Source organism: Callionymus lyra, chromosome 12 (genome assembly GCF_982586985.1).
Source record: "Callionymus lyra chromosome 12, fCalLyr1.hap1.1, whole genome shotgun sequence".
Taxonomy (NCBI): domain Eukaryota; kingdom Metazoa; phylum Chordata; class Actinopteri; order Syngnathiformes; family Callionymidae; genus Callionymus; species Callionymus lyra.
This window is the reverse complement of record NC_141829.1, coordinates 1,634,748-1,649,747: the sequence shown is the minus strand read 5'-3', so window position 1 is coordinate 1,649,747 and position 15,000 is coordinate 1,634,748. Positions and strand designations below refer to the sequence as shown.

General features: G+C 39.1%; 1 protein-coding gene across 1 annotated transcript in view; it reads left to right on the top strand.

Annotated features, from left to right (window-relative positions):
* Positions 1–15,000, top strand: part of LOC148067977 (ephrin type-A receptor 6-like) — a 156,546-nt gene that overhangs the window by 98,515 nt on the left and 43,031 nt on the right. Inside the window, exon 5 of the mRNA XM_087803628.1 lies at positions 3,337–3,669. Coding sequence (XP_087659754.1) covers positions 3,337–3,669 — 333 coding nt within the window. The remainder of the gene's footprint in view (positions 1–3,336; positions 3,670–15,000) is intronic.

Here is a 15,000-nt window from a genome sequence, read left to right as displayed (position 1 = left end):
AGTAACAAGTATATATGTGTAGTATTGTCCATTACTTGACTCTGGTGTTGTGATACTGTAGTAACAAGTATATATGTGTAGTATTGTCCATTACTTGACTCTGGTGTTGTGATAGTGTAGTAACAAGTATATATGTGTAGTATTGTCCAGTACTTGACTCTGGTGTTGTGATAGTGTAGTAACAAGTATATATGTGTAGTATTGTCCAGTACTTGACTCTGGTGTTGTGATAGTGTAGTAACAAGTATATATGTGTAGTATTGTCCAGTACTTGACTCTGGTGTTGTGATAGTGTAGTAACAAGTATATATGTGTAGTATTGTCCAGTACTTGACTCTGGTGTTGTGATAGTGTAGTAACAAGTATATATGTGTAGTATTGTCCAGTACTTGACTCTGGTGTTGTGATAGTGTAGTAACAAGTATATATGTGTAGTATTGTCCAGTACTTGACTCTGGTGTTGTGATAGTGTAGTAACAAGTATATATGTGTAGTATTGTCCATTACTTGACTCTGGTGTTGTGATAGTGTAGTAACAAGTATATATGTGTAGTATTGTCCAGTACTTGACTCTGGTGTTGTGATAGTGTAGTAACAAGTATATATGTGTAGTATTGTCCAGTACTTGACTCCGGTGTTGTGATAGTGTAGTAACAAGTACAGTATATATGTGTAGTATTGTCCAGTACTTGACTCTGGTGTTGTGATAGTGTAGTAACAAGTATATATGTGTAGTATTGTCCAGTACTTGACTCTGGTGTTGTGATAGTGTAGTAACAAGTACAGTATATATGTGTAGTATTGTCCAGTACTTGACTCTGGTGTTGTAATAGTGTAGTAACACGTATATATGTGTAGTATTGTCCAGTACTAGACTATGTTGTTGTGATAGTGTAGTAACAAGTATATATGTGTAGTATTGTCCAGTACTTGACTCTGATGTTGTGATAGTGTAATAACAAGTATATATGTGTAGTATTGTCCAGTACTTGACTCTGGTGTTGTGATAGTGTAGTAACAAGTATATATGTGTAGTATTGTCCAGTACTTGACTCTGGTGTTGTGATAGTGTAGTAACAAGTATATATGTGTAGTACTGTCCAGTACTTGACTCTGGTGTTGTGATAGTGTAATAACAAGTATATATGTGTAGTATTGTCCAGTACTAGACTCTGGTGTTGTGATAGTGTAGTAACGAGTATATATGTGTAGTATTGTCCAGTACTTGACTCTGGTGTTGTGATAGTGTAGTAACAAGTATATATGTGTAGTATTGTTCAGTACTTGACTCTGGTGTTGTGAAAGTGTAGTAACAAGTATACATGTGTAGTATTGTCCAGTACTTGACTCTGGTGTTGTGATAGTGTAATAACAAGTATATATGTGTAGTATTGTCCAGTACTTGACTCTGGTGTTGTGATAGTGTAGTAACAAGTATATATGTGTAGTATTGTCCAGTACTTGACTCTGGTGTTGTAGTATTTACAGACCACATGACTCTTGAAGTCGTAACTACTTTCATTTGTTTTCAAACCAAAATATGTCCAAACATCAGCTTTAAAAGCTGCTGGACTCACTGTATCCTCTCGTCCTCAGTCATCATTCTTCTTTTAGCTGTGGAGGATGTAACGACTGCTGCCATCTAGAGGCCGGAAGTTTAATTGCAAAACAAACAACTGTGATTAAGAAAATACAAACAGTTCATATTTTAAATACAGTTTATTGAATATAAATCATCTAAGAATCAAATCATTGAAACTCTTCTGTGGACGAGATGTTTAAATGTTTGAATCATCAGTTGTTGTGACGTCACAAGTGTTGTTGTTATCTTCAACAAGGTTTAAGCAGGATGAAGGAGGGATGAGGATGAAGGAGGGATGAGGATGAAGGAGGGATGAGGATGAGGAGGGATGAGGATGAAGGAGAGATGAGGATGAAGGAGGGATGAGGATGAAGGAGGGATGAGGATGAGGAGGGATGAGGATGAAGGAGAGATGAGGATGAAGGAGGGATGAGGATGAAGGAGGGATGAGGATGAAGGAGGGATGAGGATGAAGGAGGGATGAGGATGAGGAGGGATGAGGATGAAGGAGGGATGAGGATGAAGGAGGGATGAGGATGAAGGAGGGATGAGGATGAAGGAGGGATGAGGATGAAGGAGGGATGAGGATGAAGGAGGGATGAGGATGAGGAGGGATGAGGATGAAGGAGGGATGAGGATGAGGAGGGATGAGGATGAAGGAGGGATGAGGATGAAGGAGGGATGAGGATGAAGGAGGGATGAGGATGAAGGAGAGATGAGCATGAAGGAGGGATGAGGATGAAGGAGGGATGAGGATGAGGAGGGATGAGGATGAAGGAGAGATGAGGATGAAGGAGGGATGAGGATGAAGGAGGGATGAGGATGAAGGAGGGATGAGGATGAAGGAGGGATGAGGATGAGGAGGGATGAGGATGAAGGAGAGATGAGGATGAAGGAGGGATGAGGATGAAGGAGGGATGAGGATGAAGGAGGGATGAGGATGAAGGAAGGATGAGGATGAAGGAGGGATGAGGATGAAGGAGGGATGAGGATGAAGGAGGGATGAGGATGATAGTGATCGCCCCCTGGTGGAGGTTGATTGATGCTCAGAGGGAAGTGATTCTCCAGGAGAACAGATGAAGTGATGCTGATAAAGTCAGGAGGAGATAAAGAAAGAAAGAATGACAGAGTAGAGAAGAGAGGAGGAGCTTTTGTGTGAAGAGAGAGAGAGAAAGAATGAGAGAGAGATAAAGAAAGAAAGAGAGAGAGAGAAAGAAAGAGTGTGTGTGTGTGTGTGTGTGTGTGTGTGTGTGTGTGTGTGTGTGTGTGTGTGTATATAACTTACAGTTACACACAGTCTGTACAGCAGTTGTGTGTAACTGTAAGTGTGTGTGTGTGTACAGCAGAAGTGTGTAACTGTAAGTGTGTGTGTGTGTGTACAGCAGTTGTGTGTAACTGTAAGTGTGTGTGTGTGTACAGCAGTTGTGTGTAACTGTAAAGTAAAGTAAAGTTTGAAACACAAACACATAAATAAATGTTGACCTTTGACACTGAAGAGAAAATAATCCAAAGATCATGAACTACTGACCTCCCATGAAGGGTCAAAGGTCAAAAGAAAGGGGCAGAAAGATTTCAATGATTTGAAAATATATTAAAGATCTCCAGACATTTCCCATAATGCACCTGGATTGACTCTCATCTGAGGATTATTTCATTTAAAAATATATGTTTATATTTTCATGACGAAACTTCCCATAATGCACTGCAAACATCAGTGTGTGTGAGGTGGTGTTGACACACGTGTCCTCCATCAGGTCCTCCGTCTGCGCCGCGTGGCGTGACCTTCACCTTGAACGACACGTGTCTGGTGCTGACCTGGACGCGTCCCAGCGACCCGGGGGGACGGCGTGACGTGACGTACGACGTGCGCTGCCGCCGCTGCGACGCGTCCGAACGCTGCCGCCGCTGCGACGCCGAGCTGCACTTCCTGCCGCGGGCGTCGGGTCTGAGCGGCACCGCCGTCACCGTCATGGACTTCAGCGCCGACGCCAACTACACCTTCGAGGTCGAGGCGCTCAACGGGGTGTCGGGCGCCGGCGTGTTCCCGCGCCAGGTCGCACTCGTCACCGTCAGCACCGACCAGAGCGGTGAGACGACCTTCAGTGACCTCATCACAAACACAACACAACGACACACTACGACACACTACGAAACACAACGACACACAACGAAACACAACGAAACACTACGAGACACAACGAAACACTACGAGACACAACGAAACACTATGACACACAACAACACACTACGACACACAACGAAACACAACAAAACACTACGAGACACAACGAAACACTATGACACACAACAACACACTACGACACACAACGAAACACAACGAAACACTACGAGACACAACGAAACACAACGTAACACAATGAAACACAACGAAACACTACGAGACACAACGAAACACAACGAAACACTACGAGACACAACGACACACAAAGAAACACAACGACACACAACGAAACACTACGAGACACAACAAAACACAACGACACACAACGAAACACTACGAAACACAACGAAACACTACGAGACACAACGAAACACAACGACACACAAAGAAACACAACGACACACAACGAAACACTACGAGACACAACGAAACACAACGACACACAAAGAAACACAACGAAACACAACGAAACACTACGAGACACAACGAAACACAACGACACACAAAGAAACACAACGAAACACAAAGAAACACAACGAAACACAACGAAACACAACAACACAATGTAACACAACGTCACACAACGTCACACAACGAAACACAACGAAACACAACGAAACACAACAAAACACAACAAAACACAACGAAACACAACAAAACACAACGAAACACAAAGAAACACAACGAAACACAACGAAACACAACGAAACACAAAGAAACACAACGAAGCACAACGAAACACAACGAAACACAACAACACAACGTAACACAACAAAACACTACGAAACACAACAAAACACTACGATACACAACGAAACACAACGACACACAAAGAAACACAACGACACACAACGAAACACTACGAGACACAACGAAACACAACGACACACAAAGAAACACAACGAAACACAAAGAAACACAAAGAGACACAACGAGACACTACGAGACACAACGACACACAAAGAAACACCAAGAAACACCAAGAAACACAACGAAACACCAAGAAACACAACGAAACACTACGAGACACAACGAAACACAACGACACACAAAGAAACACAACGAAACACAAAGAAACACAATGAAACACAATGAAACACTACGAGACACAACGAAACACAACGAAACACAATGACACACAAAGAAACACAAAGAAACACAACGAAACACAAAGGAACACAAAGAAACACAACGAAACACAACAAAACACTACGAGACACAACGAAACACAACAACACACAAAGAAACACAACGAAACACTACGAGACACAACGAAACACAACGACACACAAAGAAACACAACGAAACACAAAGAAACACAAAGAGACACGAGACACAACGAAACACAACGACACACAACAACACACAAAGAAACACCAAGAAACACAACGAAACACAAAGAAACACAAAGAAACACAAAGAAACACAAAGAAACACAAAGAAACACAAAGAAACACAACGAACACAAAGAAACACAAAGAAACACAACGAAACACAACGAAACACAAAGAAACACAAAGAAACACAACGAAACACAACGAAACACAACGTAACACAACGAAACACAACGAAACACAACAAAACACAAAGAAACACAAAGAAACACAACGAAACACAACGAAACACACGAAACACAACGAAACACAACGAAACACAACGAAACACAACAACACAACGTAACACAACAAAACACAACGTAACACAACAAAACACAACGAGACACAACGAAACACTACGAGACACAACGAAACACTATGACACACAACAACACACTACGACACACAACGAAACACAACAAAACACTACGAGACACAACGAAACACTATGACACACAACAACACACTACGACACACAACGAAACACCACGAAACACTACGAGACACAACGAAACACAACGTAACACAATGAAACACAACGAAACACTACGAGACACAACGAAACACAACGAAACACTACGAGACACAACGACACACAAAGAAACACAACGACACACAACGAAACACTACGAGACACAACAAAACACAACGACACACAACGAAACACTACGAAACACAACGAAACACTACGAGACACAACGAAACACAACGACACACAAAGAAACACAACGACACACAACGAAACACTACGAGACACAACGAAACACAACGACACACAAAGAAACACAACGAAACACAACGAAACACTACGAGACACAACGAAACACAACGACACACAAAGAAACACAACGAAACACAAAGAAACACAACGAAACACAACGAAACACAACAACACAATGTAACACAACGTCACACAACGTCACACAACGAAACACAACGAAACACAACGAAACACAACAAAACACAACAAAACACAACGAAACACAACAAAACACAACGAAACACAAAGAAACACAACGAAACACAACGAAACACAACGAAACACAAAGAAACACAACGAAGCACAACGAAACACAACGAAACACAACAACACAACGTAACACAACAAAACACTACGAAACACAACAAAACACTACGATACACAACGAAACACAACGACACACAAAGAAACACAACGACACACAACGAAACACTACGAGACACAACGAAACACAACGACACACAAAGAAACACAACGAAACACAAAGAAACACAAAGAGACACAACGAGACACTACGAGACACAACGACACACAAAGAAACACCAAGAAACACCAAGAAACACAACGAAACACCAAGAAACACAACGAAACACTACGAGACACAACGAAACACAACGACACACAAAGAAACACAACGAAACACAAAGAAACACAATGAAACACAATGAAACACTACGAGACACAACGAAACACAACGAAACACAATGACACACAAAGAAACACAAAGAAACACAACGAAACACAAAGGAACACAAAGAAACACAACGAAACACAACAAAACACTACGAGACACAACGAAACACAACAACACACAAAGAAACACAACGAAACACTACGAGACACAACGAAACACAACGACACACAAAGAAACACAACGAAACACAAAGAAACACAAAGAGACACGAGACACAACGAAACACAACGACACACAACAACACACAAAGAAACACCAAGAAACACAACGAAACACAAAGAAACACAAAGAAACACAAAGAAACACAAAGAAACACAACGAACACAAAGAAACACAAAGAAACACAACGAAACACAACGAAACACAAAGAAACACAAAGAAACACAACGAAACACAACGAAACACAACGTAACACAACGAAACACAACGAAACACAACAAAACACAAAGAAACACAAAGAAACACAACGAAACACAACGAAACACACGAAACACAACGAAACACAACGAAACACAACGAAACACAAAGAAACACAACGAAACACAACGAAACACACGAAACACAACGAAACACAACGAAACACAACGAAACACAACAACACAACGTAACACAACAAAACACAACGTAACACAACAAAACACAACGTAACACAACAAAACACAATGAACACATGAACACATTCTACACAATCAACACATCAACACATCAACACATCAACACATCAACACATCAACACATAAACACAACTACACATCAACAAATCAACACATCAACACATCAACACATCAACACATCAACACATCAACTCAACAACACATCAACACATCAACACATCAACACATCAACACAACAACACATCAACACATCAACACATCAACACATCAACACATCAACACACCAACACATCAACACATCAACACATCAACACATCAACACATCAACACAACAACACATCAACACATCAACACATCAACACATCAACACATCAACACATCAACACAACAACACATCAACACATCAACACAACTACACATCAACACATCAACACATCAACACATCAACACATCAACACATCAACACATCAACACATCAACACAACTACACATCAACACATCAACACATCAACACATCAACACATCAACACATCAACACACCAACACATCAACACATCAACACATCAACACATCAACACATCAACACATCAACACATCAACACATCAACACAACTACACATCAACACATCAACACAACTACACTTAAACACATCAACACATCAACACATCAACACATCAACACATCAACACATCAACACAACAACACATCAACACATCAACACATCAACACAACAACACATCAACACATCAACACATCAACACATCAACACATCAACACATCAACACATCAACACATCAACACATCAACACAACTACACATCAACACATCAACACATCAACACATCAACACAACTACACATCAACACATCAACACATCAACACATCAACACAACTACACATCAACACATCAACACATCAACACATCAACACATCAACACATCAACACATCAACACATCAACACATCAACACATCAACACATCAACACTTCAACACAACTACACATCAACACATCAACACAACTACACATCAACACATCAACACAACTACACATAAACACATCAACACATCAACACATCAACACATCAACACATCAACACAACAACACATCAACACATCAACACATCAACACATCAACACATCAACACATCAACACAACAACACATCAACACATCAACACAACTACACATCAACACATCAACACATCAACACATCAACACATCAACACATCAACACATCAACACATCAACACAACTACACATCAACACATCAACACATCAACACATCAACACATCAACACAACTACACATCAACACATCAACACATCAACACATCAACACATCAACACATCAACACATCAACACATCAACACATCAACACATCAACACAACTACACATCAACACATCAACACATCAACACATCAACACATCAACACATCAACACATCAACACATCAATACAACTACACATCAACACATCAACACATCAACACATCAACACAACTACACATCAACACATCAACACATCAACACATCAACACATCAACACATCAACACATCAACACATCAACACATCAACACACATCAACACATCAACACATCAACACATCAACACACATCAACACATCAACACATCAACACACATCAACACATCAACACATCAACACATCAACACATCAACACATCAACACATCAACACATCAACACATCAACACAACTACACATCAACACATCAACACATCAACACATCAACACAACTACACATCAACACATCAACACATCAACACATCAACACATCAACACATCAACACATCAACACATCAACACATCAACACATCAACACATCAACACATCAACACTTCAACACAACTACACATCAACACATCAACACAACTACACATCAACACATCAACACAACTACACATCAACACATCAACACATCAACACATCAACACATCAACACATCAACACAACAACACATCAACACATCAACACATCAACACATCAACACATCAACACATCAACACATCAACACATCAACACAACAACACATCAACACATCAACACATCAACACAACTACACATCAACACATCAACACATCAACACATCAACACATCAACACATCAACACAACTACACATCAACACATCAACACATCAACACATCAACACATCAACACATCAACACATCAACACAACTACACATCAACACATCAACACATCAACACATCAACACATCAACACATCAACACATCAACACATCAACACATCAACACAACTACACATCAACACATCAACACATCAACACATCAACACATCAACACATCAACACATCAACACATCAACACAACTACACATCAACACATCAACACATCAACACATCAACACAACTACACATCAACACATCAACACATCAACACATCAACACATCAACACATCAACACTTCAACACAACTACACATCAACACATCAACACAACTACACATCAACACATCAACACAACTACACATAAACACATCAACACATCAACACATCAACACATCAACACAACAACACATCAACACATCAACACATCAACACATCAACACATCAACACATCAACACATCAACACATCAACACAACAACACATCAACACATCAACACATCAACACAACTACACATCAACACATCAACACATCAACACATCAACACATCAACACATCAACACAACTACACATCAACACATCAACACATCAACACATCAACACATCAACACATCAACACATCAACACAACTACACATCAACACATCAACACATCAACACATCAACACATCAACACATCAACACATCAACACAACTACACATCAACACATCAACACATCAACACATCAACACATCAACACATCAACACAACTACACATCAACACATCAACACATCAACACATCAACACAACTACACATCAACACATCAACACATCAACACATCAACACATCAACACATCAACACATCAACACATCAACACATCAACACATCAACACACATCAACACATCAACACATCAACACATCAACACACATCAACACATCAACACATCAACACACATCAACACATCAACACATCAACACATCAACACATCAACACATCAACACAACTACACATCAACACATCAACACATCAACACTTCAACACATCAACACATCAACACATCAACACAACTACACATCAACACATCAACACATCAACACAACTACACAACTACACATCAACACATCAACACATCAACACATCAACACATCAACACAACTACACATCAACACATCCACACATCAACACATCAACACATCAACACAACTACACATCAACACATCAACACATCAACACATCAACACATCAACACATCAACACAACTACACATCAACACATCAACACATCAACACATCAACACATCAACACAACTACACATCAACACATCAACACATCAACACATCAACACATCAACACATCAACACAACTACACATCAACACATCAACACATCAACACATCAACACAACTACACATCAACACATCAACACATCAACACATCAACACATCAACACATCAACACATCAACACAACTACACATCAACACATCAACACATCAACACATCAACACAACTACACATCAACACATCAACACACATCAACACATCAACACATCAACACATCAACACACATCAACACATCAACACATCAACACACATCAACACATCAACACATCAACACATCAACACACATCAACACATCAACACATCAACACACATCAACACATCAACACATCAACACATCAACACATCAACACATCAACACAACTACACATCAACACATCAACACATCAACACATCAACACATCAACACATCAACACAACTACACATCAACACATCAACACATCAACACAACTACACAACTACACATCAACACATCAACACATCAACACATCAACACATCAACACAACTACACATCAACACATCCACACATCAACACATCAACACATCAACACAACTACACATCAACACATCAACACATCAACACATCAACACATCAACACATCAACACAACTACACATCAACAAATCAACACATCAACACATCAACACATCAACACAACTACACATCAACACATCAACACATCAACACATCAACACATCAACACATCAACACAACTACACATCAACACATCAACACATCAACACATCAACACAACTACACATCAACACATCAACACATCAACACATCAACACATCAACACATCAACACATCTACACATCAACACATCAACACATCAACACATCAACACATCAACACATCAACACACATCAACACATCAACACATCAACACATCAACACACATCAACACATCAACACATCAACACACATCAACACATCAACACATCAACACATCAACACATCAACACAACTACACATCAACACATCAACACATCAACACATCAACACATCAACACATCAACACATCAACACAACTACACATCAACACATCAACACATCAACACATCAACACATCAACACATCAACACATCAACACATCAACACATCAACACATCAACACATCAACACATCAACACATCAACACATCAACACATCAACACATCAACACACTCCTCTGGTCCTGGAGTCAAGGACAACATTTACTCACAGAGACAAATAAATCAACAATAATAAGCCTGAGAACATAAAGTGTGTATTTACGACACACACTTCACAAGGTTGACCACACTGTGCTCACACACACACATTGATGTGTTGATGTGTTGATGTGTGTGTTGATGTGTGTGTTGATGTGTTTGTTGATGTGTGTGTTGATGTGTTGATGTGTGTGTTGATGTGTGTGTTGATGTGTTGATGTGTGTGTTGATGTGTGTGTTGATGTGTTGATGTGTGTGTTGATGTGTGTGTTGATGTGTTGATGTGTGTGTTGATGTGTGTGTTGATGTGTTGATGTGTGTGTTGATGTGTTGATGTGTGTGTTGATGTGTTGATGTGTGTGTTGATGTGTGTGTTGATGTGTGTGTTGATGTGTGTGTTGATGTGTGTGTTGATGTGTGTGTTGATGTGTGTGTTGATGTGTTGATGTGTTGATGTGTGTGTTGATGTGTTGATGTGTTGATGTGTTGATGTGTGTGTTGATGTGTGTGTTGATGTGTGTGTTGATGTGTGTGTTGATGTGTGTGTTGATGTGTGTGTTGATGTGTGTGTTGATGTGTGTGTTGATGTGTGTGTTGATGTGTGTGTTGATGTGTGTGTTGATGTGTGTGTTGATGTGTGTGTGTCTGGAAGATTCACTTGTTCTCGGTTCTTCACACGATGATGTTTGGATCATAGAATCAAAGTCTCATCATTGAAGAAAATATATGTTTTTATTTCTTCTCTTGTTTATGTTTTTACTTTTATCTGTAAATAACATGTTGATATGAGCAGCATTTACTCATGTATAATAATAACAATACTACACATATATACTTGTTACTACACTATCACAACACCAGAGTCAAGTACTGGACAATACTACACATATATACTTGTTACTACACTATCACAACACCAGAGTCAAGTACTGGACAATACTACACATATATACTTGTTACTACACTATCACAACACCAGAGTCAAGTACTGGACAATACTACACATATATACTTGTTACTACACTATCACAACACCAGAGTCAAGTACTGGACAATACTACACATATATACTTGTTACTACACTATCACAACACCAGAGTCAAGTACTGGACAATACTACACATATATACTTGTTACTACACTATCACAACACCAGAGTCAAGTACTGGACAATACTACACATATATACTTGTTACTACACTATCACAACACCAGAGTCAAGTACTGGACAATACTACACATATATACTTGTTACTACACTATCACAACACCAGAGTCAAGTACTGGACAATACTACACATATATACTTGTTACTACACTATCACAACACCAGAGTCAAGTACTGGACAATACTACACATATATACTTGTTACTACACTATCACAACACCAGAGTCAAGTACTGGACAATACTACACATATATACTTGTTACTACACTATCACAACACCAGAGTCAAGGACTGGACAATACTACACATATATACTTGTTACTACACTATCACAACACTAGAGTCAAGTACTGGACAATACTACACATATATACTTGTTACTACACTATCACAACACCAGAGTCAAGTACTGGACAATACTACACATATATACTTGTTACTACACTATCACAACACCAGAGTCAAGTACTGGACAATACTACACATATATACTTGTTACTACACTATCACAACACCAGAGTCAAGTACTGGACAATACTACACATATATACTTGTTACTACACTATCACAACACCAGAGTCAAGTACTGGACAATACTACACATATATACTTGTTACTACACTATCACAACACCAGAGTCAAGTACTGGACAATACTACACATATATACTTGTTACTACACTATCACAACACCAGAGTCAAGTACTGGACAATACTACACATTTATACTTGTTACTAAACTATCACAACACCAGAGTCAAGTACTGGACAATACTACACATATATACTTGTTACTACACTATCACAACACCAGAGTCAAGTACTGGACAATACTACACATATATACTTGTTACTACACTATCACAACACCAGAGTCAAGGACTGGACAATACTACACATATATACTTGTTACTACACTATCACAACACTAGAGTCAAGTACTGGACAATACTACACATATATACTTGTTACTACACTATCACAACACCAGAGTCAAGTACTGGACAATACTACACATATATACTTGTTACTACTCTATCACAACACCAGAGTCAAGTACTGGACAATACTACACATATATACTTGTTACTACACTATCACAACACCAGAGTCAAGTACTGGACAATACTAGACATATATACTTGTTACTACACTATCACAACACCAGAGTCAAGTACTGGACAATACTACACATATATACTTGTTACTACACTATCACAACACCAGAGTCAAGTACTGGACAATACTACACATACATACTTGTTACTACACTATCACAACACCAGAGTCAAGTACTGGACAATACTACACATATATACTTGTTACTACACTATCACAACACCAGAGTCAAGTACTGGACAATACTACACATTAATACTTGTTACTAAACTATCACAACACCAGAGTCAAGTACTGGACAATACTACACATATATACTTGTTACTACACTATCACAACACCAGAGTCAAGTACTGGACAATACTACACATATATACTTGTTACTACTCTATCACAACACCAGAGTCAAGTACTGGACAATACTACACATATATACTTGTTACTACACTATCACAACACCAGAGTCAAGTACTGGACAATACTACACATATATACTTGTTACTACACTATCACAACACCAGAGTCAAGTACTGGACAATACTACACATATATACTTGTTACTACACTATCACAACACCAGAGTCAAGTACTGGACAATACTACACATTTATACTTGTTACTACACTATCACAACACCAGAGTCAAGTACTGGACAATACTACACATATATCCTTGTTACTACACTATCACAACACCAGAGTCAAGTACTGGACAATACTGCACATATATACTTGTTACTACACTATCACAACACCAGAGTCAAGTACTGGACAATACTACACATATATACTTGTTACTACACTATCACAACACCAGAGTCAAGTACTGGACAATACTACACATATAT